Source organism: Phyllostomus hastatus, unplaced genomic scaffold (assembly GCF_019186645.2).
Source record: "Phyllostomus hastatus isolate PE091 unplaced genomic scaffold, TTU_PhHast_1.1 phas_contig_113, whole genome shotgun sequence".
NCBI lineage: Eukaryota > Metazoa > Chordata > Mammalia > Chiroptera > Phyllostomidae > Phyllostomus > Phyllostomus hastatus.
The window spans coordinates 15,399,774-15,426,250 of NW_025333530.1; the positions used below are offsets into that span (position 1 = coordinate 15,399,774).

The 26,477-nt window shown below is 43.2% G+C and overlaps 1 protein-coding gene across 7 annotated transcripts; it reads left to right on the forward strand.

Moving 5' to 3' along the window:
* Nucleotides 1-13,756: 13,756 nt before the first annotated feature.
* LOC123818892 (histone H4 transcription factor) lies at nt 13,757-20,942 on the forward strand. 7 transcript variants are annotated; one of them, XM_045839248.1, is made up of 13 exons: nt 13,821-13,857; nt 13,966-14,074; nt 14,174-14,301; nt 15,055-15,145; nt 15,228-15,412; nt 17,281-17,510; nt 17,762-17,873; nt 18,048-18,200; nt 18,710-18,787; nt 18,876-18,996; nt 19,083-19,221; nt 19,314-19,438; nt 19,977-20,942. In XM_045839248.1, exons 5-13 carry the CDS (start codon nt 15,238-15,240, stop codon nt 20,389-20,391), a joined length of 1,548 nt encoding a protein of 515 aa, XP_045695204.1. In that variant the 5' UTR covers nt 13,821-13,857; nt 13,966-14,074; nt 14,174-14,301; nt 15,055-15,145; nt 15,228-15,237; the 3' UTR covers nt 20,392-20,942. The 7 variants fall into 7 exon arrangements, with proteins under 7 accessions (XP_045695198.1, XP_045695204.1, XP_045695211.1 ...); XM_045839267.1 differs by lacking the exons at nt 13,966-14,074; nt 15,055-15,145 and having other exon boundaries at nt 13,840-13,857; nt 19,977-20,188; nt 20,731-20,942; XM_045839239.1 differs by lacking the exon at nt 13,821-13,857 and having other exon boundaries at nt 13,864-14,074.
* The last annotated feature ends 5,535 nt before the right edge of the window (nt 20,943-26,477 follow it).

Genomic DNA, 26,477 nt, shown 5'->3' on the forward strand with positions numbered 1-26,477 from the left:
ACATGGATCCCAGAACTATCTCGAAATTTTTGCTCTGTAAAAATTGAGACTACACAATTCTGTGAGTGAAATTTTTCTTCACAAAATGTCTAAATTAAAGCTAATAGTCATCTTCAGTGGTATAAATCTGAGATAAAATAAGATTGGTATCTTGTGAATTATTAATATAACCATACTTTTGAATTAATAAAGTTGATGAAATATATTTTATTATTGAATTATATTTTAAAAGAAGGACAAAGCTATAATTCACTGTTGTTAATGAACTTCATGTACAAATTCCTGATTTTACTGTAACTTGGCTATTTTTGACTTTGTCATTTTATTTTATTTATTTATTTTATTTTATTTTTAGGGAGAGAGAGAAAGGGAAACATCAATTTGTTGTTCCACTTATTCATGCATTCATTCATTGGTTGATTCTTGTAGGTCCCCTGACCAGGGATTAAATCTGCAACCTTAGTCTTTGACTTTGCTATTTTTAATGGCATCTTTATTTTATTATTTCATTTCACTTCATTTCATTTATTTAAAATATTTAAAACTATGTTGATTAATTTTAGAGAGGGAAAGAGAGAGAGAGAGAGAAACTTCAATTGATTACCTGCCATACACACCCCGACTAGGGGGTTGAACCCACAACCTAGGTATGTACCCTGACCAGGAATTACACCCAACCTTTTGGTGCATGGGGTGACATTCCAACCAGCTGAGCCACACTGACAAGGCCATCTTTATTTTATTTTTAACATTTAATGTGTTTTCTGATTATATAAATTATATAGGTTTATTTTTAGGTTAGAAAAATATAACAATAAAATAGCTATTAATTCAAATGAACTTTATTAAGGTACAGAATTTAATGAACATATCTTGAGCCCTACTGAGTTATAGCTACTAGGCTAAGTGATGGAATTATAAAGGTAAAGAATACATATCATCCCTGCCCTCACTGAACTGAGTCTGGTGCAGACTGCAGACAAGTAAATAGGCAAATACCATACATGATAGTGTTATTGAACAATAACAACAAAAACCCCAGAGGTTCAGCTGCCTGTTGCCACAAAAGCCAAACTGGTGAGGCAGGTGCTGGTGCAAAAGGAGAGATTTATCCAGGTGCCACACAACCTGGGAGAATGGTGGACTCCTGTTCCAAAGACCATCTGAATCTTGCTCAAGTCTGCAGTTCTTATAGGGATAGATAGGGAGAGGAAGGCTTTTCTCCTAAATCAATTATCTTTCTACCTTTTGGTGCCTGTGCTCGTAACCCTATCCATTTATCTTTCTAGCTTTCCACATACTCAATCCCTGTCCATCTTTCTAGCTTCTGATGTGCTTGGGCCCTGCCCATTTATCTTTTTAACTTTTCACACAGGCTTGAGCCCTGTCATTCATATTTCTAGCTTTCAGCATGCTTAGTGTACGAACCTCCTTCTGCTACCATCTTGGCCACTGTGTGGAGACTACCCTGGTACTCCAATTGACTGTTTCACAGTAACAATCTCCCCCTTCAAAATTCTGAACCTTTGTAATATTACAAGGGTAAATGGACAAAGGTGACATTTTTCTATAGTAACTTCCTGCTGGCAAAGGACATAGTCTTGCCTATCTCTGGGTCCAGAGATTCTCACTGTCTAACAGAGTGGGAGTCAGGAATGAAGGGAAGCCTTTATGTGAAGGAGAAGGATTGCTGTCTTTGGAAGGTGGCATGTGAGGTGTCTCAAGGGTGGCACTGCTGAACAAGCAAAGGTGATAGACTACTTCATGATTCAAGAAATGGTGCTGCAGATGGGCTTCCAAAGTGAAACCTATTGTAAAGAAAAATAAGTGTTTAGTGAAGGATATGTCTAGTAATGCAGGGGGAATTGTGAAATCAGAAACTGGAGAGACTAAAGGATCCCTATGGTCTAACCCTGAGTGGTGGCACACCCAATAGCAGAGTAAATTTGCTGAGGAAGTCACTGTCTGGGAAATTAAAATAAAATAAAAAGAAATAGCCCTGGCTGGTATAGGTCAGTGGATTGAGTGTGGGCCTGCGAACCAAAGGGTTGCTGGTTCAATTCCCTGTCAGGGCACCTGCCTGGGTTGCAGGTCAGGTCCCAAGTAGGGGGCATGTGAGAGGCAACCACACACTGATGTTTCTGTCTTTCTCTTTCTCCCTTCCACTCTCTCTAAAACAATAAATAAAATCTCTTTAAAAAATAAAAGGAAACATTGTCACTTAGTTTTGGGAGGCACAGTCACTTCCCAAAAGAGGAACTTTATATCTTCAGGAGTGCAGGTCCAACTTTCCCTTGCAGTATCAACAGCAGCAGCAAGATCCAAGTCCTTCTCAGATGGCACCCATTTTATCCATGTATGGTAGATCCAAGGCTTGATTCCTGGGAGCTTTAGGGAAGAGTATGTTGTAAGAAGGACATCATAGGAGCTTGCCCATTGCTCAGCTAGCTGCTGTTCAGGACCTTGAGTCTTCCAGGTCTCTAGTAAGGCTCAATTTCATAGCTGGAATGGATATAAGAGTTTGTCAGACAGGTAGATGGCCCTGCAATGAGCAAACATGCAAAATTGTTAATATTTGCCTGAGAGGTTATACATATGGTTTGATTTTTGATTCATGTTCTAAATCTAAAGTGGGTGTTCCTAAAACAGAAACTTAGAAGGGTCTCCCATAAACTATTTCAAAATGGCTTAACTTAAGCACACTTTCAGGTGCTACCCTAATCCAGAGCAAAGCAATAGGGAGTGCCTGATCCCATTTCAAATGTGTTTCTTGGCATACTTTCACCAGGGTCGTCTTTATTGTGTGGTTCATTTTCTCAGTCTTTCCTAGATTGATGTCTCCAAGATGCATGTAGTTTCTATTGAATCTGTATTGCCAGTCCTATATTCTGGGAGATTTCTGAAGGGAATGTTTGTCCACTGTCACTTGCCAGCTGGGAGTGAGTGTGGGGTAATGGATGAAGAGGTGAGGGGATTAAGAAGTACAAATAGGTAGTTACAGAATAGCCATGGGAATGTGAATGCTATAAGGGAGTGCAAACCTATGGATTATTTCTTTTTTTATTTTATTTTATTTTATTGAGCCCTGGCTGGTGTGGCTCAGTGGATTGAGCACTGGCCTGCAAGCCAAAGGGTTGCCGGTTCAGTTCCCCATCAGGGTACATGCCTGGGTTGTGGGCCAGGTCCCTAGTAGGGGACGCATGAGAGGCAGCCACATATTGATGTTTCTCCCCATCTGTTTCTCCCTCCTTTCCCCTCTCTAAAAATAAATAAATAAAAATAGTTTTAAAAATTATATTTTATTGATTATGCTATTACAGTTGTCCCAATTTTTCCCCCTTTGCTCCCTTCCACCAAGCACGCCCCACTCCCTCAGGTTATCCCCTCACCATTTTTCATGTCCATCGGTCATACATATAGGTTCTTTGGCTACTCCATTTCCTATACTGTACTTTACATCCCATGGCTATTCTGTAACTACCTATTTGTACTTCTTAATCCCTCACCTCTTCACCCATTACCCCACACCCCCTCCCAGCTGGCAACCATCAAAACATTCCACATATCCATGATTCTGTCTCTGTTCTTCTTATCTGCTTACTTTGTTTTTTAGATTTGATTGTTGATAGATTTGTATTTTTTGACATTTTATGTTCATAATTTTGATCTTCTTTTTCTTAAATAAGTCCCTTTAACATTTCATATAATAATGGTTTGGTGATGATGAACTCCTTTAGTTTTTTCTTGTCTTGGAAGCTCTTTATTTGTCCTTTGAGAATACTAGACATTTGGTATTCTAAATGATAGCTTTGCTTCATAGAGCAAGCTTGGCTGTGGGTCCCTGTTTTTCATGACCTTGAGTATTTCTTGCCTATCCCTTCTAGCCTGCAAAGTGTCTTTTGAGAAATAAGCTGACAGTCTTATGGGAATTCCCCTGTAAGTAACTCTCTGCTTTTCTCTTGCTGCTTTTTAAGATTCTCTTTATCTTTAACCTTTGGAATTTTAATTATGATGTATCTTGGAGTGGGCCTCTGCATCTGTCTTGTTTGGGACTCTCTAGAAAGACTCTCTAGGAAGTCTGTGGTTCCTAGACTTGCATGTTTATTTCCTTCACCAAAGTAGGGAAGTTCTCCTTCATTATTTTTTCAAGTAAATTTCTAATTTCTTGCTCATTCTCTTCTCCTTTTGGCACCCCTATGATGAGAATGTCGGACCTCTTGAAGTTGTTCTAGAGGCTGCTTACATTATCCTCATTTTTGGTATTCTTTGTTCTTCCTATTGTTCTGATTGGTTGTTTTTGGTTCCTTATGTTCCAAATTATTGTTTTGATTCTCGGCTTCATCCACTCTACTGTTGTTTCCATGTAAATTGTTCTTTATTTCAGTATATCCTTCATTTCTGACTGGATCTTTTTTATGCTGTTGAGTTCCTCACTAAGTTTCTTGAGTATCCTTATAACTAGTGTTTTCAATTCTTCATCTGATAGATTGCTTATCTCCATTTTGCTTAGTTCTTTTTCTGGAGTTTTGATGGGTTCTTTCATTTGGGCCATGTATCTTTGTCTCCTCATTTTGGCAGCCTGTGTTTGTTTCTATGTATTAAGTAGAGCTTCTTTGACTCTATGTCTTAGTAGTGTGGCCTAATGTAGTAGGTGTCCTGTAGGGCTCAGTGGTACAGCTTTCCCTATCACCCAAGCTGGGTATTCAAGGTGCACCCTTTGTGTGGGCTGAGTACATCCTCCTCTTGTAGTTGAGCCTTGGTTGCTGTTGGCAGGTCAATGGGAGGGATTTACCCAGGCCAGTTAGCTTCAAGGACTGGCTGTGACCACTGATAACCAACTTCCACACTCCATGGAAGATCAGCTGTGCAGGGGCAGGGTGGTGGTGCTCCAATGTGGTCCACCACTGTCCACTGGGTGCGCTGGCCCTAGGGTTTCCTGGATGATGCAGACCAAGTTCAGCACTCCCCTGAGTTTTGCCTGGGGCACTCTGCCTGAGCTATAAAGCAATCTGAGATGGCTTCTACTTATGCTGGGCTTTGAGATTTCCATGTGAAGCCAAGCTGTGAATCTAAGCTGGCTGCTGCTAGTGCCAGCCAGGCCTGGGTCTCACTGAGGCCAGCTGTTGCTTATTTGATAGGATTTAGGAAGTTGTGAAGCATAAGCCAAAACCAGCTATTCATATGGAAAAACAGCATGGGTGGGCCCATGAGTTGGGTGGGGCAGAGTCTCTGGGGATCTCCAACACCAATCTCAGATATGGCACCAGTTTACCAGTTCTGTGCGGGAAGGGTTTAGAAAAGAGACAATGGTCTCTGCTCGCCTTGATGCCAAACACTAGTTCCTCCCTGTATGCCACTGGTGCCTTTCAAGATGATACCCCAGTGTTGGAGCTTAGAGTAAGTGGGTATGCTCAGAGGGAGTGGGTATGAGTAGGTGAGTCCATGTGGGAGTTCCTTTATTTTTTTTTTTAGACAGAGGGGAAGAGAAAGAGATAGAGAAACATCAATGTGCGGTGGCCTCTTGCATTCTCCCCACCGGAGACCTGGCCTGCAACCCAGGCTTGTGCCATAGATTGGTGATTGAAACAATGACCCTTCGTTTCGCAGGCTGGCACTCAGTCCACTGAGCCACACCAGCCATGGCCGTGTGTTGGTTCTTTAAGAGAAACTCCTTGGGACTCCAGCAGTTTCTTCCATTGACTGAATCTTTGCTGGTTTTTGAAACCAGAAGTTCCTGGAACTGGAACACTAGGCTAGGGGGCTTGTTGTTAGGCTGGGACTCCTCGCTCCCACGACATCCCTTGTGAATTTTTACCCACCACACATAGATGTGGGAGCAACCCATTCCATAGCTACACTCCTCCTACCCATCTAGATGGATATGGTTTCTTTAATTCTGTAATTGTCAGACTTCCATTCAACTCGATTTCTAATGGTTCTGAGTGATGGTTGTTCTGTATTTTAGTTGTCATTTTGATATGGTTGGAAAGAGGCAAGCCATGTGTGCCTGTGCTGCTATCTTGCTTGCTTTGAGTAGAAGTCTTGCTCCCTCTGTTGCCTTTTCAGTTCCAGTGGGGTATGCCTCTACCCATCCAGAAAAATGTCTACTAAAACTAACAAAAATTTAAAGTTTTCTATGGTTTTAGGCATCTGTGTAAAGTCAGCTTGCCAGTCCTTAAACAGGCATATCCCTTTATATTGTACTTTCTTTCCTGTTGGGGCATGTTCTGTCTTAGAATTGTTTTTGGTGCATATCTGACAGGCTTGGATAATCTTCTGATGATACCTTGTAAATGAGGATCCTTCAAACATGGTCTAATGAGGTCCATTATAGCATCCCTTCCATAATGGGTCCCTTCATATAGTATTTTGAGGATGGGATATACTAAAGCTTTAGGGGGAATAAGATCATACCATGTGGGTCGATCTTCCATGTGGAATTAGGGTCAGTGTTAGAGAATCCCCATTCACAATCCTGTCCCTCATCTTGTTCTGTGTAATGGGGTTTAATTTCTGATAAGTTCAGGTGTGGAATTAAAGCCCCAAGAAGTGGTGGCCCTCCTCTGGCTTGTCTTGCTGCTTTCTTGACAGTTTGATTTATCTGACTTGTTTGGGAACTGTTTTTCTGGTATCCTGAGCAATGCATTATGACAATCTGGGTCAGTATATTCACTGCCTTCAGCAATTAAAAAATTTTTTTTTCATGTTTGATGTCCTTATTCCCAGAGGCTAAGAGCCCTCTTTCTTTTCATATTGCTCCATGGGCATGGACTACCATGAAGGCATATTTAGTGTCAGTGTAGATGTTAATATTCTTTCCAGGCATATTTCTAAGGCTCTGATGAAGGCTCTCAGTTCAGCCTTTAGTGCTGAGGTTCCTCTGGCAAGGGCTTGGGCTTGTATAATATTGCCTTGTCTATAGTGACTACCACGTACCCAGCTCATCGCTGACCATTTTCCATGGAGCTGCTCCCATCTGTATATAATTTCCAGTCGGGTTCTGTCAGTGGCTGGTCCAATACATCCAGTCTGCTGGAATAAACCTGGTCAATGATTTCCAAGCAATCATGCTGGAGGTCTGAGCCTCCCTCAGAGTCCAGGAGTGGAGTGGCTGGGTTTAAGGTAGTGGTGATTTGTAAGGTAACATTTGGGTTGTCTAATAAAATGGCATGACATTTTCCCATGCACCCTGCCACCAGCCAATTGTTTCTCAGGCATGGTATATTTTAAAGGCAATGTCTACCAGCTAGGAGGGATTCATTCCCAATGCCCCATCTAAATGTTGGAGCTTTCTTCTGATATCTGGAGCATTTTGCTCAATAAAAGTCATGTTTACCATCTGGACATTTTCTGGTGCCTCTGGGTCAACATCAGTGTGCTTTTGATAGGTCTGATAGATCCTTTCTAAAAATTCAGAAGGATCTTCATTTGTTTTTTGTTGAACGGCCTGTCATATTCAAGCTTTTTGGTTTAGGCACCCCTTTCTGAAGCCCTTCCAATACGCATCTTTTGTAATATTCTAGGAAGGCTAGATCCCCACTATTCAGGTCTCAGCTGGGATCTCTCAAGGGAGTCACTCCAGCTGAGTTTGCATTCTGTTGAGATTCTCTTGGTGGAGACACTGGGCCACTTCATTAGCCTTATTTATAACCAGCTGCCTTTCATCTGCTGTCAGTAGGATGTAAAGAGAGCCTGTACATTGGCCCAGTTTGGATGATGAGTGGCAAAAATGAAGGTGATAACACCTGCCATTTTCTGAGGATCCTCCCTGTATGAAAACTTGGAGTTCTTCCAATTCAGTAAATATGAAGTAGAAAATGGAGTATGGGTCCCATGGTAGCCAATGGGCTGTATTTCCTGGTTTATTTCGCCTATAACACAGATGGCAAACACAAGACCCGAGGGCCAAATCCGGCCCTCCATCTTCTTTTATCCAGCCCGGCACCTTGTTTCTACCCTGCAGCGGTGCTGAGCTCCTATCTCCTAGTTAAGGAGTAAGTTACATTTATACAGTCCTAAAATTACAGTTGGCCCTTTGAAGGCAACTGCAAGGCTGATGCTCCCAGTGAAAATGAATTTGACACACCTGGCCTATAGGGTATAGCCTCAAAGGGAATTGTCCTGCTCCTGATAGGGATGCTCCCTGGCCAAATTGGGTGCCCTTGTGGGTCTTTGAAGGGGAGACCATTCCTTCATATAGGGGTAGGGCTCTTGCCCCTCTGGGCCTTATTTCAGGGGTATATAGCAGCTGGGGTGGTGGTAGGGGAAATCTTTCTGTTGCTAATCCTGGGTTCAGGGCCTGAAAGAGACTCATTTACTCCTTTTCCTTTTCTTCCTGTGTCTTACTATTGCAGAGGGGTTTTGAAGCCAATTTATCTTTCTCTACATCATTAATTGACTCCCTTTCTTTGTCAGATCCTTATTGTGTAAAGACATGAACACCTGGATAAAAAGAATTTTGTCCCATTTCCCTGACCTTTGGTAAAACAAGGGTCAAAACATTCCAATTGTATGATGGTGTAGTAATTTAGGGAACAATTTAGGGGCCATTTCCCCATAGTCTAAATATACATAGGCCAAGCAGTGTTACAATAGAAAACCAATTCCTTCTTAGACATTGGATAATAGTTGTACATAGACCAATCTGCTAAAATCTGGCCCAGTGGGCTCCCTTCAGGAGTCAAAACAGAACAATCCCTGATGGCATGAAAATACAAACCCAAAACCATAACCATGACAAGACCCCAGACAAAGTGGGAACATGTAAACAAAATTTGAATCCACAATTCCATTATTCCAAATGGGTGCTCACAAGAAAATCTTACTGTCTTATCTCCTATTAAATGATGCCACAAGTGGTCCTAATCAGACCAAAATGGCACGAAGCTCAAGTGATAGGAATAGCTTACTAACTGGTACTGCAAATAGTCTTAACTAGACCCAACTAGCACAAAGCCCAAATGGCACAAAGCCCAAGCAGCAGGGATAGTCAACCAAGTGGTACTGCAAAAGGTCCTTACTGGACCCTAGTGGCACAAAACCCAAATTGCACAAGGCCCAAGTGGCAGGGGTAGAGGATATCCAAGTCTGTGCACCAGTTTGACTTACCCATTGTTAGAGTCTGTCTCTTCCCCAGCCTGTTTTGTTTCACCAGCCAGGTGTTTTTGTAGTGGCTGGTGCCTTGAACAGGAGCACAGGGAAACTCCCCCAGAAAAGCTCTTGGTAGATGCTGGGAAATCCCTATAGTCCCAGTCTCCTGGGGTTGGCCTGTCACAAGCCTGGGCCCTCCAGGACTTACTGAAGTCCATTCCGTCCCTTTGGGAGTTACCAAAACTGTTACCAAACAAAAAGAAAAACAAACCAAAGTTCGGCTGCCTGTTGCCACAAAAGCCAAACTCGTGAGGCGGGTGGGGTGCAAAAGGAAAGAGGTTCTTCAGGTGCCACACAGCCTAGGAAATAGTGGATTCCTGTCTCAAAGGCCACCTCAATCTTCCTGCTCAAGCCCACAGTTCTCAAAAGGAAGGGGGGGTTGTTTTTTCCCCCTCCTAATCCATTTATCTTTGTAGCTTGTGCTTGCCCTGTCCAATCTTGTTTCTAACTTTCAGCCTGCTCAGTATAAGAATCTCCCCCTGCCATACTGGCCAAAGGGCAGAGATTTCCCTGGTGCTCAGACTGACTGTTTTACAATAACAATAGAGCAGTAATGGGAAAATACAGGGAAGTAATGTCAAGGGTAACTTCTTGGAAAAAGAAGCATCTTCATTGTCCTGGCCACTGTGGCTCAGATTGTTGGGCTTTGTACCACAAAGCAAGGGTCATCAGTTCGATTCTCCATCAATGCAAATGCCTGGGTTGCAGATTCCAAGAGATGTTTCTCTCACACATTGAAGTTTCTCTCCCTCTCTTTCTCCCTCCCTGCCCCTCTATCCAAAAGTAAGCAAATAAATTTTTTTAAAAAGGACAAAATAGAAATCATATATATAAAAAGAAGCACCTTGCCTTGGCTCCTTGGCTGGTGTGGCTCAGTGGACTGAGTGCTGACCTGCAAACCAAAGGGTCACTGGTTCGATTCCCAGTCTAGGACGCATGCATAGGTTGTGGGCCAGGTCCCCAGTAGGGGACAAACAAGAGGCAACCACACATTGATGTTTCTCACCTTCTCTTTCTTCCTCCCTTCCCCTCTGTCTAAAACAAATCTTTACAAAAATAAAATAAATTTTTAAAAATGAATAGGAATCAGAAAAGTACATGTGGGAAGGGGAGAAGTGGAAGTTGTTTCAGGGAGAGGAAACAGCAATTACAAGGCAGGAGAGGTAAGAGGCAACTAGCTAAATGTGTTGGAGAAAATGAAAGAAATTTGGGTCTGGAGAGCAAGAAGTGGGTTAGAGAAGGACCCAAGACACATGCTGGAGAAGCATGCAGGACCTAGATGTTGAAGGGTCTGGAAAGCCTCAGTATGGTTTTGGGGTTTTGCTCTGACACCAACAGAATGTCTTTGAGTGTTCAAAGTAGATTTGCTCTTTGTAAAGATCACTTTGAGTACTGTATCAAGAATCATTTGGAGACTTCTGGCCAAGATGGAGGTGTAGGTAGACACACTGTGCCTCCATGCACAACCAAAAGAAAAACAACAAATGTAAAAACAAAAAATAACCAGAACTGACAGAAAATCGAACTGTATGTAAGTCCAACAACCAAGAAGTTAAAGAAAAAACACTCATCCAGACTGGTAGGAGGGGCGGAGATGGACAGCTGGGTGGAGAGGACTTATGGCAAGGCAGTAGCTGGAGAACCAGGGCAGGCAAGGTGGCGGATGGCAGAGCGGGTGGTCCCACATTCGTGCACAGATAAACTTGGAGGAACAACTGGGGGGCAAGACAGACCATACAACCTAGGGTTCCAGCACAGGGAAATAAAGCCTCAAGAACCTCTGACTAAAAAAAACACTGTGGGAGTTGAGCTGGCAGCGGGAGAAACTCCCAGCCTCACAGGAGAGTTCATTGGAGAGATCCATAGGGTCCTTGAATGTACACAAACCCACCCACCTGGGAATCAGCACCAGAAGGTCCCGATTTGCTTGTGGGTAGCGGGGAAAGTGACTGAAAAACCAGCAGAGAGCAGAGCAAGCGCCATTGTTCCCTCTCTGACCCCTCCCCCACATAGAGTGACAATGCAGCTTTGTTGGTTGCCTTGCCCTGGTGAACACCTAAGGTTCCGCCCCTTACTATGTAATAGGCTCACTGAGACAAAAAAAAAAGGGCCCAAATTAAAGAACAGATCAAATCTCCACAAAAAATACAACTAAGTAATGAAGAGATAGCCAACCTATCAAATGCACAGTTCAAAACACTGATAATAAGGATGCTCACAGAAATGGTTGAGTATGGTCACAAAATAGAGTAAGAAGTGAAGGCTATGCAAAGTGAAATAAAGAAAAATACACAGGAAACCAACAGTGAAGGGAAGGAAACCGAAACTCAAATCAACGATTTGGACCAGAAGGAAGAACTACACTTTCAACCACAACAGAATGAAGAAACAAGGATTCAGAGAAATGAGGAGAGGCTTAGGAACCTCCTGGACAACTTTAAATGTTACAATATCCAAATCATAGGGATGCCAGAAGGAGAAGAGGAAGAGCAAAAAATTGAAAACTTATTTGAACAAATAACAGACAACTTCCCCAATCTGGCAAAGGAAATAAACTTCCAGGAAGTCCAGGAAAATCAGAGAGTCCTAAAGAAGTTGGACCCAAGGAGGAACACACCAAGGCACATCATAATTGCATTACCCAAGATTAAAATGAAGGAGAGAATCTTAGAAGCAGCAAGAGAAAAGGAGACAGTTACCTCCAAAGGAGTGCCCATAAGACTGTCAGTTGATTTCTCCAAAGAAACCTTGTATGCAAGAAGGAGCTGGAAAGAAGTATTCAAAGTCATGAAAGGCAAGGACCTACATCCAAGATGACTCTATCCAGCAAAACTATCATTTAGAATGGAAGGGCAGATCAAGTACTTCTCAGAGAAGGTCAACTTAAAGTAGTTCATCATCACCAAGCCCTTATTATATCAAATGTTATAATGGGACTTATCTAAGAAAAAGATTACAGTATAAACAGTAAAATGACAATGAACTCACAGTTATTAACAACCACACCTGAAACAAAAACAAAAACAAACTAAGCAAACAACTAGAACAGGGACAGAATCACAGAAATGGAGATCACATGGAGGGTTATCAGCAGGGGAGTGGGTGGGGAGAGAGGGGGGAAAGGTACAGAGAATAAATAGCATAAATGATAGGTAGAAAATAGACAGGGGGAGGTTAAGAATAGTATAGGAAGTGTAGAAGCCAAAGAACTTATATGTATGACCCATGGGCATGAACTAAATGTGGGGAATGTGGGTGGGAGGGGGTGTGCAGGGCAGGGAGAAATAAAGGGGAGGGAAAATGGGACAACTGTAATAGCATAATCTGTAAAAAATATTTAGTAAAAAAAAAAGAACTGGCCTAATATAGTTTCTTTAGGCTTCAAAGTTTTGTTTGCAAAGGTGAACAATCAGGGCAGATCTCTGTCATATTTCTAGGCACAAGTATAGAAATGGGAAACAAAAATCATTTGGAGCAATCTTTTTCAATCTTATCTCATGGCACACATAAACAATCACTAAATTTCTGTGGCACACCAAAAAATGTAATTTTTTTTGCCTATCTGACCAAAAATAGGTTTAATTTTGATTCATTCACACCAGGTGGCTATTGTGTTGGCTGTTATTTTTTACTAATTTTTTAAGAGAGAGAAGAAGAGGGAGAAAGAAAACATGGATTTGTTGTTCCACTTATTTGTGCAGTCACTGGTTGCTTCATGTATGCCCCCTTACTGGGCACAAAATTGCAACCTTGGTGTATTGGGTTGCTGCTCCAACTGAGCTACCCAGCCAGGGCAGCTATTGTCTTATTATTATTTTTTTTTTTAACAATCTAAGGGAAAAGAGGTCAATGCCCCTAATTAAATAGTCAGGTAATGCACATTTTAAAAATTCTTGCAGCATACCAGTTGAAAATCACTGGTTTGTAGGGAAGCAAGAGTGCGCTCAAAGGAGCTAGTTTAGGTTAGTATAGACATTACTTCTAGTTCATTTAAACTAGAGAGAGACAGAGTAGATGAAGAATGGGGAATGAATTTGAGAGATCCAGTGTTTGAGAAGGTAGAATTCACAGGACTTGATAATGGATTGGATGTGACCGCTAAGGGAGGAATCAGGGATGACTGCCGGGTTTCTGACTTGAAGGAGCAGGTGAATGCTCACTGAGAACAACATAGTTGTTCACTGAGCCTGTTAGTATAGGAGGCAGAGTTGTTGGGGCATAGAGAGGCTGGCACAGGAATACCAGTATTTAAGAGAAAATGAAGGATAGAGGTGGGATGCTGTTTCGGCTGAGCACGGCTGGCAGCACAGGGGACCCAGCTCGCAAACCAGTCCTCGTTGCCCACACAGCCATCTCATTCAGTGAGCCAGAGAAGGAGGGTAGACCCCACTCTGCAGTTAGCCGGAGTTCTGCGGCTGTCCCTTGTGGGGCCCAGCGCTGAGTATGCGCTGTTGGGGGAATTCGGTCCTTTTGATCCCTGCGTGAGCTTTGCTGCGAAATCCGCAGCAGCCTCAAGGCTACTTTTCCTGGCGACTGCCGCCCCTTACTCCCACCCCTTCCGTGTTTTGGCTCTCACTGGTTTCCTCCGTTGCAGCGGCCATTGGCTGTTAGAGGGGTACAAGACCGGCGATTGGCTGTTGCTGATGTCGCTCAAGCGTCCTCCGGAAATGGTGCAAAGTGGAAGGAGACCTGATGAGACTTGCGCCTGTAAGCTGGTTGTTCGGGCTTTGGTGTTTCTGCGTCTGGGGTTGATCCGTGGGCTGGCTTCAAGTCCAGGTTCTTCCCGAGTAGTCTCAGCGAGGCTTCTTCTTGCAGCTTGATCGCGCTGGTCGGCCTGTCGCCCGCTGCGTCCCGGGTCCCTTACCCTGACTCGGACGTCCTTGCTTTTCCCTCTGGGTCTTCGTCGGTCACCGCGGTACCTTAGGTAGAAAGAATCCCGGGAAGCCTGAGGGGCTGCGAGGAAAAGGGTTTACCTTCCGGGACGGTCTCCTTCCTTCTCTCTTAACTCTACCCGTCTTTCTAGGGGCCAGGTCCCGGCCAGCCTTTACGTCTTAGCCTGCCCACTGGGATTTCTCCTCTGATTTCCCTCATTGGGTGCTTTGTTTTGGTGGTTGTCTTCACACATCAGAGTCTTACCTCTTCAGCCAAATTGTGAGTCTTAAGGAGGTTCAGAACCTGGGTCCCTCCTTAATCTTGAGTACCATTCAGGGTTCATTCGGTGCTTGGAGGTACTATGTGTACTCAACTATTTGCTGATTGTTTATTATGATTCCTGATGAAGTGTTAAGGATCCTTCGGGTTGACCTTTTTTGTAGAATTACTGCTTAAATCATTTCACCTTAAGAAGCGTGGATACGTGTAACTAACACATGTTGAGTTCTAGCAGTGTGTTATGCTAAGGGTTTTAATATGTACTATGTGTTAAGTATTTTAATATGTTTGGTTCATAAATCAATTCAACGAGATGGGCATAATTATTCCCATGCTACATGGGAATCTGAGGCGTTTAAAGTTAAAATAATGCTTACCTCATAGGGTGATTAAATGACATAATGTAAATAAAATGTTTAGTATGGTGCTTGGCATGTAGTAGTATGAAATTAAAAACAAAAGGTTTTGGTACCGCATTTTGAAGCTGACGATGTTCAGGAGTAGAAGGGCTAATTGGCTTAAGCCACACAGCTAGTAGGTAGTGGACCCAGGAGTCTTGACTTTGAATTCTGGTTCTTCTCCAAAGCCATCTCTTTGAACCTGGGCTTTGTTATGCCTCCCATATGAATAATTCCTTGGAACAATGTTCTGAAGCTTTATGAGAAAATGTCTCTTCATATTCTTAGCTTAGTACCTGGCACATGCTATAAATAATGTTAGTGTGTGCTCTCCTTTCCCAAAACCAATACACAGCTTCTAGGGTTTTGCAGAACTGTTACTCCATCCTTACTGAAAAAGCACAGCATTTCTCATGGGTCACTGGAGGAACCTCTGCTGGTTCTAGGTAGGCTGCCTGCCCAGGTGTTTACCCCTAGCCACAGTTGGGTATAATCCATGCAGCTGTGGATTTCTTCCCCCTCTTCTAGGGTGAAGGCCATGCCGCCCCCTGGGAAAGTTCCCCGAAAGGAGAAACTGGGGCTACAGTGTGAGTGGGGGTCCTGCTCCTTTGTGTGCTCAGCCATGGAGGAGTTCTGTGAGCATGTCACTCAACACCTGCAGAAGTACCTGCACAACTCAGAGGAGGAAGAGGAAGAGGAGGAGGATCCCTTGGGTAAGGGAGCAGGATATAGGAAGGGGAAAGAGCCCAAGGAAGATGGAAAATCTGACTTTCCTTTCTGCAGAGGGAGAAGGCAGCCTGGGAGAGTGGTGGTTTAATTTCCTAATTGTGCTTTTTTTTTGCTTATAGAAACATAGGCCTCTTATAGAAAACTCACTTGACGAAGATTTTTAAAGTGAATTTGTCAATCTTCCTATCAAAAGGCAATTACTGACAGTACTTTTGTGAACATTCTTTTTGACCTCTACGTGTATGTATATACATAAATTAGATAACTGTGATTTTATTTTTTTAATATTTTAAACAACCAGACACATAAAAGTTCTTAGTTTATTAATCCTCTCATGAAAATCTGCATAATCAGCACAACTAAAGTCACTGAAGAATCTTTACTCCTTCTGTTGTCCAAACTCCAGCTCTCTTTTTATAGCATTAACATGGATCTTTACTGTCCACTAACTTTCTTCGTTCTGTTCTTGCATGCCTTTCTCTGTTGTTGTTTTTTTTGAGGCCTTCATCTCATGCTTCCTGTCTTGCAAGTGTATGTTTGGATTCAGTTTTCTTTGTGTTATCCAAAGAATTGTAAGTCATGCCAAAACCAGTTGTCTTGTCACCACCAAAGTGGATTCTAAAACAAAACACAAAAGATGACATCTGGTGACTAGTTTTCTCTGAATTTCTGTCTTAGGTTGCCTTCCCAGGGTGAAGGGTGTCAGTGACCATTTGTTTCCACTGAAGTAGTCTGTTGGTCAAGAACTTCCTGGTCTGGAGAGTCATGGCATTGTTTGTGATAGCAGTTGATCTTCGTGCCTGCTTTTATGTTTATATTGTACAAGATGTTCGTAACTGTTTTTGTCATTCCCTGGTAGTGTTTCTTCCCTTTCTTTCTCTTTACTGTGATCTCCAGTTAGGAATACATTTTACATCACAACCCTGTACACGAAAGTTAAAAAGTACTTGAAAAAATATTTACCTATTATTAAATGCTCTCTGAAGTGTTTATTAAAAGAAAAACAGTGGTTTGCAATCCCATAAATTGATTTCACCACCTATTAATAGGTCACAACACAGTTTGAAAAACTGTTCTATAGAAAGTACAGAGATAGCTCTCCTCAAATTCTGCTTAAAGTCTAGTGATTGAACAACATAACTAATAGTTTTGAAAGTAATAATATGTACACAAAAGAGAAATTAGGGGATTATTCTATTTTAAAAAGCGCTTACTTTTCAAAAACAAGTATGCCCATAAAAAGGATTGAAAATATGGTGCCTAGAGAGGGATGCTAGAGAGATAGGGAGTGGATTGAAATAGTTGATGGGCCTTTCTGGAGAAGACAGATCTTGAATAGAATATGGGGAAAAGGAGGATTTGTAGTTAGGTTAGGAGGCAGCATCCTCCTAAGGGAACAGTAGAAGCTGGGCCAGGATAGTGCCTGCCTGTCATACCTGCTGCCTCTGAGTTTTTGGCACTGGATCTTGCACAGACCACACTTCCCTTCCTAGTTTATAGATGCTCACCCTTCAGATCTTAACGCAGGCATGTAAAGACATCTGTCTAGCTCAAATTAGTTCTGTTTATTTTGTAGTGTCTGTGCCCCGCTTCCCCGTAATACGACTGCTACGACTGGTTACAGTATTATATTTATCCATGTGATTATTTGATTAGCATTTTTTTTTCTCCCTGGCTGAAAGCTATGTAAGGGCAAAGACTGGGACTCTTTACTCATTACATGATATTTGCTGAATGAACTCCTGGTAATTTGGTCAGAGTCCAGCCTCCTCACTTACTGCTAAGTACCACAGGTGGAAGGAGAGCTGAACATTGGAAAGTATCACTCTTCTTTCTAAACCTCTTTCCACAGAGGAAGAATTCTCCTGCTTATGGCAGGAGTGTGGCTTTTGTTCTCTGGACAGTTCTGCTGATCTTGTCCGCCATGTCTACTTCCACTGCTACCACACCAAGCTGAAGCAGTGGGGGCTGCAGGCCCTGCAGAGCCAGGCTGACCTCAGCCCCTGCATCCTGGACTTCCACAGCCGCAACATCATTCCTGACATCCCTGACCACTTCCTGTGTCTGTGGGAGCACTGTGAGGTCAGTTGGTGGTGCTGGTAATAGGGGTGGAAAAAAGTTGCGGATCTTAACTCAAGATGCCTTGACTCTACAGTCCCCTGTATTCCCAAGATTCTTGCTAGTATCTCTCCTTTATTTCTGGGTAGCTCCCTTGCTCAAATGTTCCCATCCCCACCAAGTTAATTTGGGAGAGCCAAGAAGCCCCCTTTGGACACATAGGTTGAGTCCCTCCAACTACCCTCAATCCTTACCCCAAGTTGCTCCTGGCACAGAGCTCCTTCGACAATCCTGAGTGGTTCTATCGGCATGTAGAAGCGCACAGCCTGTGCTGTGAATACAAAGCAGTTGGTAAAGACAACCACATGGTGCTGTGTGGCTGGAAAGGTAGGACCACTCCTTAATTTCTGGCCTCTAAAGAAACCTTGGGATTGCTGAGGGGCTAGAGCAGCTAGGGATGGGGCCTGCGGGGCAAAGTTGGCTGCTGTCTGGAGAAACTTGGGGTTACCAGAACCTATTCTGTGAGTTTGTTGCTGGAACGGAACTGGGTCTCCTTCCCAGGTTGTACCTGTACCTTCAAGGACCACTGTAAGCTTCGTGAACATCTCCGTAGCCATACCCAGGAGAAGGTGGTAGCTTGCCCAACTTGCGGGGGCATGTTTGCCAACAACACCAAGTTCTTAGATCACATCCGTCGCCAGACCTCATTGGATCGTAAGTTGTCAGGAGAAGGGGAATGGGTGCAGGCTGTTCTGGTTGGGGGCATATTCCCAGGGGAGGGGTCTACTGAAGGTGTCTGCAGCTTGGCTATATCTGCGTTTAGGGCTCAATCATCTGCCACAGTCTGCCGACTCAATGTCTTGTAACAATGCCTTATGAGACATTGTTATTCAGGGCTTACCGTGTGCCCTATCGTTATCTCAGTGAATCCTTACAACAACCCCATGAGGTAGGTTTGTCGCCCCCATTTTTGCAGATGATGAAACAAAGACTCAAGAGAGCTTAAAATCACTTACTTGAGACCACATGGATAAGTGATCAAGCTGGGATTCTAATTCAGTTCTCAATTGCCAAGTCCTATGCTCTTTCCTTCATACTCTACCCATCCATAGTTCCCTAAACTGCCCTTGTCTCCTTGGGTGATTCCCCTCTCTGGGACTCCTTCTTTCTACCTCTCCTCCATCCTCCACAGTCCACCCTTTCTTTTGCCTGCCCTACCTCAGAGCAGCGCTTCCAGTGCTCTCACTGTTCCAAGAGATTTGCCACTGAGCGGCTTTTGCGGGACCACATGCGTAACCATGGTAAGTAGCTGGCTGCCACCAACCTCCCTGCCCACCCTCCGAGGTTCCACTGGCCCTCAGATCACAGCCTTCTCTCTGCTTTTCCCAGTGAACCACTATAAGTGCCCTCTATGTGATATGACCTGTCCACTGCCATCCTCCCTCCGTAACCACATGCGCTTTCGCCACAGCGAGGACCGGCCCTTTAAATGCGACTGTTGTGACTACAGGTAAGGGGAACCGGGGGCCAGAAATCACAGGCCTCGTGTTCTAGGGTACCTCATGCCCTCCAACCTCTCCTGACCTCTCCTGGCAGCTGCAAGAATCTAATCGACCTCCGGAAACACCTGGATACCCACAGCAAGGAGCCAGCCTACAGGTGTGATTTTGAGAACTGCAGCTTCAGTGCCAGAGCTCTCTGCTCTATCAAGTCCCATTACCGAAAAGTACATGAAGTGAGTGGAGCTTGTGGTGGGAAAGGGCTAGCAGAAGTGTGGGGGAGCCCAGGGTGAAAAGCTGACCTCACTCTCCCTCCCCTCTCCATCAGGGGTACTCAGAGCCAAGGTATAAATGTCATGTGTGTGACAAATGTTTCACAAGGGGCAATAACCTCACTGTGCATCTTCGCAAGAAGCACCAGTTCAAGTGGCCCTCAGGGCACCCCCGTTTTCGGTATGTCTCAACTGTCCCTCCCCATCTCACCCCCTGTTTAGATTTATAAAACATTTTCTATCCATATTATTTCAACAAGTTAAAATGGTTGAATTTGACAGTGCTTTGATGTCTCATCTCCATTTAGGCTCAAGGAACTCCAAAGAATAACAGTGGGGCAAAGATTGGTTTTCTGATTTTTGAATCCAAGGCACAACAGTATCGAACCAAATTAATGGTGTCCAAAGTCCTGTAGCCAAAACTAGAACTAGAGCCTACAGGTCCAGGTCCATAGCCCTGTGACCCCCCACCCTCCACAAATAATTTCTTTCCCCTTCCTCTCACCGCCCTCTCTGGTTTCTACATAAAAATTTCCATTTTGAGTAATGATGCTTTTCCTTTCATGTTCTGATAAAGACCTTTTTTGTCTTCAACTCCCATCACTTATATTCCCAGGCCTTCTTCTACTCCTTATATTTGTTCCTTACTTTGCCACGCTGCAGGTCATTCCTGCAGCCCTCTGCCCATGTTTGCTACCTTTGCACTTCTACTTCACCAGGTACAAGGAGCATGAAGATGGCTACATGCGGCTACAGCTAGTTCGCTATGAAAGTGTAGAGCTGACACAGCAACTTCTACAGCAACCACAAGAGGGATCGGGCCTGGGAGCATCACTGAATGAGAGCAGCCTGCAGAGCATCATTCTAGAAACAGTGCCAGGGGAATCAGGACCCCAGGAAGAGGCTGAAGAGGAAGAGGAAGGCAGAGGTGGTAAGGGGACAGCCCTCTTAGCCTCTCAGGACACCTCGAGTCCCATCATCCATGTGGTGAATCAGACCAGTGCCCAAGAGATTGTCTACTATGTGCTATCTGAAGCCCTGGGAGAGTCCCCCCAGGCCCCTAAGTCCCCCTCAGGGTGCATCATGGAAAAGCTTCAGGGAATAGCTGAGGAGCCAGAAGTCCAGATGGTATGAAGGCATTAGAGCCTGACCATTCCTAACCCAGATTCTAGGGTTTCATCCAGGCTGGTGACAGTGCCCCTTTGGGAAACCCTTGCCAATGGATGTCTTTTGGAGTGATGCTGAAAGCAGTGTGCTCCACTCTGAATCCAGCTTGCATGTTAGCAGACTCTAAGGACTTTCCTTTTCTGCCGGTCCACGTTTTGGGATCTTGAGGAATTTTCATTAGAGGGGGACACCCTAGTTGTGTGTGTTCTTGTAGAGAGAGCTAGTATCAGGCTTAATCGTAACCCCTAGAAATGCTGGAACAGTGATTAAAATCCTTAGTCAACTTGCATCCATTCTCATCTTTAGGGTTACTCAAGCCCAGGGATGACATGTAACTAGTCCCTGCAATGGCCCTTTCATCATAGCCAGCCAAGGCATTGTGAACCAGGCACTCATTTTCCTCTGAATGGTTCCTCCTACAACCTAAGGACTTCCATATGATCCTCAGGGATGAGGCTGGAGGCACTGAGTGTGTATAGCACTTGTTTTTGGTAATAAAAGAAATGCTTCTGCTGTTACTCATTTCTTCTTCCTTATGTTTGGTGGCTGTTAACTATGTAATGAGATGTAGCCACCCAGAAGAGAAACTGAATAATTAGGCTTGTACCGCTTTTAGTGGCTAGGGTTGTTTTCTGTTTTTTAACTGTCTTGTTTCCTGCTCGCCTTCCTCTTCTTTAGTGAAACTTTCATTTCTTTTCAGCATCTACCATCTTCCTGGAGGTCTTAGGCATAGGTCATGAGTTTGCTTTAGCAGCACTCTAGAATGGATGAGTGGGGCTAACCAGGAAAATACAGTACCAGACCTTGCCTACACTCTTTGAGTTCTGATTAGAACCCAGTGCCTCTGCGGTAGGGGGTTCTTTACCTGTGGGACTGGGAAGGAAGCTGGCAGTGGAAGGTGGATTTGGATGCCCTAGACACTGGTAGCTACTTGGGGTCAAGGAACCAAGGTAGAAAATTGTGGGTGTGAGTGCATTTTCCTGGGGAAAGGGTCTGGTTTTCATTAAATTCTCAAAGAGTTTGAAACCCTCCAAAATAAGAATTGGGTCTGTCCAACCACTTCACAGTAACCTGTGTCCATTCTTAGGGTCTCTGCTGCTCTGGGGAGGTCAAGAAAATATTCTCAAGTAGCTCTAATTTCTAGACCTTTTTAAAAGACCAAGTTTAATTTTTATAACAAAAACTGCTCATTGCAGAAGGAAATTTACAAAGAAAATACTCTTCATTCCATCAGCTGTTCACTAAGTTCTAGCTATGATCCAGGCACTGTGATAGGTGCTAAGATGAATAAAACCAGGACCTGCCCTGGAGTTACTTGCAGTACAGAGACAAGGAAAGATCTAAATAAGTAGAGGGATAGAAGCCTATCAGGGTTTATTTAAAAGGTTCAAAATAGCCCTGGCTGGGTAGCTCGGAGTGTGGCCCTGATAAAACAAGGTAGCAGGTTCAATACAAGAATCACCCAGTGAATGCATAAAAAAGTGGAACAACAAATTGATGTTTTTCTCCCTCTCTCCAAAATCAATAAATAAAAACAAGAAAAGAAACAATAATAAAAGGCTCAAAATACAAGTGTAGACAGTATTATGTGGGCAAGGAAGTGATTAGAGCTACCATTCCAAAGAGGTGGGCAAGTTATTCCTGATGGAAGAAAATAGGTCTGTAAAACAAACCTAAAGGGGTACTTTATGGTGTGTGGCAAAGAGGGCATCAGGCCGTGGAGAGAGCCAGGACTGGAAAGGAAGGCAGGACCACCCAAAATGACCATGTAAAGTTTTAGAGTAGTGATTTCTGGTAATAATGGGAATATATTGGGTTGGCCAAAAAGTCCGTTTAGTTTTTTCCACAAAATAAGACACATTTTTCATTTTCACCAATAACCTTATTGATTTGGGTATTTTGAGTATGTTGGCTATCTCCTGCCATTGACTTCTAGTGGGTAGAGACCAGGGGTGCTGCTAAACATCTTCTAATGCATAAGACAGCCCCTCAGCAAACAATTATTTGGCTAAAATGTCAGTAGTACCAACAAACTTGGCAAACCACTTTTTCCATGTTCAGTCAGACACAGCATCTTCTCCATACACTGCACAAATCTTTTTTTTTTTTTTTTGCATTTCAGTTGTGTGTTTACCCTTCTTGAAATAATAAAGCATAATATGCCAAAAATGTTGTGTATTTTCTTCCATCTTCACTATAAAAATGGCTGCACACAAAATTAACTAATTTTTTAAATGCACCTTGATATGACAGCTGTCAGAATGCAGTCTAACAAAATTGTGTCTAATGAAGTTAAAGATAGCTGAGCACTACTAGAGCCATCCTATGAAAGAAAACTAAACAAACTTTGGCTAACCCAATAAATGGAAGAGTGAGACTGCAAACATACAAGTTAGAGTGCTGCTGCTGCTGCTGCAATTCAGGCAAAATATAACGATTTTCAAGTTATAGCAATGGAATAAAAAAAAAAAGTAAAACAGTATTGATGTCTGCTTTGTGTCTTCAATAGCCTCTTCATGAAATGGCAATGTGGAAGAGGGAGACTACAGGAATTAAAAATTTCCACAAGCAAAGCCACTACATTTCCAGGCTCTAGGATCCTGTGCTAAATTTGCCTCCATACACTCCCTCTATTAAATGAGTAATCCCTATCCCCTCACCAGAACAACTGAGGCGTTTTTGGGCTGAGTACCCTCAGTTTTATCTGTGCCTCCTGTCATGTAATTTGGGATTTTTTCCTCACCCCCACCTCCTCTGGGCCTGTGTTTTTGGTGGTTACACCATGTTCTCAGCTTACTGTGAATCACTCCTCTGGAACCTCTAAATTTTCCATGTTTTGCTATTGCCCAATCCATGCTTCTTTACTTTGTAATATGTATGTAGTTGTCACTTTGGACCTAGTAGGCCCTCATGTTTGTCCCTTTTAAATTTTGCCTTGTTCATCTTGACAGCTGTCTCCAAGTGGTAGGTTGAGGTTGAATAGAACAAGGCCAAAGAGAGACCCTAAAGGCAATTCACTAAAGACCTAACCAAGACCAGATGAAGATTTTAAAGGCTATAAACCCTAAAAAGACTGGTGCTCCATCCATATATAACTCAAAAGTGGAAATATGAAACATAAGGGCTTCAAACATGATTATGCTTTTAAAAATTATATTACCCTGTCAGTGTGGCTTGGTTAAGTGTAATCCTGCAAGGTGAAATGTTACCAGTTCAATTCCTGGTCAGGGCACATGCCTGGGTTGTGGGTTCAGTCCCCTGTTGGGGCAAAAGGCAGCCAAATGATGTTTCTCCCTCTAAAAAATCTAAAAATATATATCAAAAACGGATCTTAATTTTTTTGCTTTTAATTTTGGTGCCTTTGTTTTACTTAATGCTCTAAGTATTGACTTGGGCTGCCACTTAGTAATCCAGCATTACTGCTGCCATCCATTCATTGGTTGAGCAATGCCTTCAGGTTTAGGCCTACACCCTATGAAGAGGGCTTTCCCTATCAGTCTTATCAGTCATGCCCACACCAACTTTATTTGGACTGTGAGATTCTGGCCTGCTAACATGTGATTCCAGTTCTCTAGGAGGAGGGAATCGTGGGGTCAGCATGCATGGATTAGATAGCACTAGACCAGGAGTGAGGGGTTATATAGTCCAAGCAGCCACAGACCTGTTGAAGGATATGCTGGTGGTGGGTGGGAGCAGACTGCTGGAGGGAGGAGGGTAACAACACTAATTTGACTGCCTTAGTTTAAAGTTTCATTGGGATTCAGACCATGAGTTAGATCAGACATGTAAAAATTGAGACACCTTGTCTTCAAGGAGTGGGAGTAGGAAGAAAATGCAGGTGACCCATGAGTGTGGAAGCTAATGCTTCTTTTCTGTGACTTGGGGCAAGTCCACAACCTCAGAGCGCAGAATTGCTGAGTGGATATAAAAGAGAAATGATTGTCTGAAATGAGAAAAAGGAGGAATGGGTATGGGGAATAAAATTTCTGTAAGATTATGACCTAGTGAATATAGGTACTCAATGAATGGTAAATGAATGAATGAATTTTGCTTAAGATATGGATTCCCATGGTTGTACTTTGGGAATGAGGAACATACCCATTTCATGTACAGTACCAGAGGGAGCTGAGGCTGACAGGGAAGGTTGGGGGAGAATGAAAACTTCATACCATTCTAAATATCTTGAACTTTTTTACTGGACAAGGAGGGTGGAGAACAGATAGGTACATGTGACTTGGAAAGGAGTAGAGACCCCTTTTACTAGAGAAAAGGAGAGATGAACGGGAATGGATGAGGATTTAGTTTGTAGAAAGTGTAAGGCATTAAGGTGGTTTCATGCCTACTGGTCTCTATTTCATTGATAAAGTAGAATTTAAGGTTATTGAGGGGTAATTTATTAGATTAAGGAGATTTATAAGAATTGTCAAGTTTTGCCCTGGCTGGTGTGGCTCAGCGGATTGAGTGCCAGCCTGCAAACCAAAGTGTTGGCTGGTTCGATTCCCAGTCAGGACATATACCTGGGTTGTAGGCTAGGTCTTCAGTTGGGGGCATGTGAGAGGCAAGCACACATCAATGTTTCTCTCCCTTTCTCCCTCCCTTCCCCTCTAAAAATAAATACATACATGAATAAATATCTTTAAAAAAAGATTTGTCAAGTTTAAAAAATGCCGTTAATAGATATAGGAGTGAGATAGGTGATCTGACAGCCCAGATGAGGTTGAAGATAAAGATCAGGCACAACCAGACACTTTTGTAGCAGATACCAGCACCTCTGGAGCAAGAGCAGAAGACAGACCACTGAGTTTGATGGACCACCGGGTTGATCCACAACTGTGGCCTGACAGCCAGGACATGGATTACTTAGGGCCAAGGAACAGGGTAATTAGAGCAGCTGGAGAATGATCATGATATTCAGGTTGGACCCATGCATAGCCTTGGGAGACTGGAAGATAGTAGTTAGAATCAAAGCACTGAAGGTTCCAGCGATACTTCTGAAGACAGGTGGGCAGAAGTGAAAGGTTGCAGTCAGGACATTTTAATTTTTAAAATTTATTTTGTTTTTTGCTTTTTTTAATTTATTGTTTAGTTACAGTTGTCCCACCTTCTTCCCCATTGCTCTCCTCTACCTCATCCCCCACACTCCCATAGTCAATACCCCCCACCCATTGTCTGCCCATGAGTCCTCCATTTGTGTTCCTTTGCTTGCCCCTTCCCCTTCTTTCCCCATTACTCCTCTTCCCCTTCCCTCTGGTCACTGTCAACTTGTTCTTTATTTCCAAGTCTCTGGTTCTATTTTGCTCATTTGTTTGTTTTGTCAATTAGGTTCCACTTATAGGTGAAATCACATGGTATTTGTCTTTCACTGTGTGGCTTATTTCACTTACCATAATGCTCTTCAGTTCCATCCATGCTGTCACGAAAGGTAGGAGTTCCTTCTTTCTTTCTGCTTCATAGTATGCCATTGTGTAAATGTACCACAGTTTTTTGATCCAATCATTTACTGATGGGCATTTATGCTGTTTCCACTACTTGGCTATTGTAAATAATGCTGCTATGAACATTTGGGTGCATAGGTTTTTTTGAATTGGTGATTCAGGATTTTTAGGGTATAGTCCCAGCACTGGGATTGCTGGATCGAAAGGCAGTTCCATCTTTAGTTTTTTGAGGAAATTCGATACTGTTTTCCACAGCAGCTGCGCCAGTCTGCATTCCCACCAAAACTGTACTAGACTTCCCATTTCTCCACAACCTCGCCAGCACTTGTTTGTTGATTTATAAATGATGGCCATTCTGACTGGTGTGAAGTGGTATCTCATTGTGGTTTTAATTTGCATCTCTCTAATGACTAGTGATATTGAGCATTTTTTCATATGTCTATGGGCCCTCTGTATGTTCTCCTTGGAGAAGTGTCTTTTCAGGTCCTTTGCCCATTTTTTAATGGATTGTGTGTCTTCCTGGTGTGGAGTTGTTGAGTTCTTCATATGTTTTGGAGATCAAACCTTTGTCTGAGGTATCATTGGCAAATATGTTTTCCCATTATGGTTGGTTCCCGT

What these genes read in the sequence shown, in the direction of transcription:
- LOC123818892 (XM_045839235.1), top strand. An exon ending in AGAGGAGGAGGATCCCTTGG is followed by an intron (nt 15,413 to 17,280) that starts GTAAGGGAGCAG and finishes CTCTTTCCACAG; the next exon opens with AGGAAGAATTCTCCTGCTTA. An exon ending in GGTGCTGTGTGGCTGGAAAG is followed by an intron (nt 17,874 to 18,047) that starts GTAGGACCACTC and finishes TCTCCTTCCCAG; the next exon opens with GTTGTACCTGTACCTTCAAG.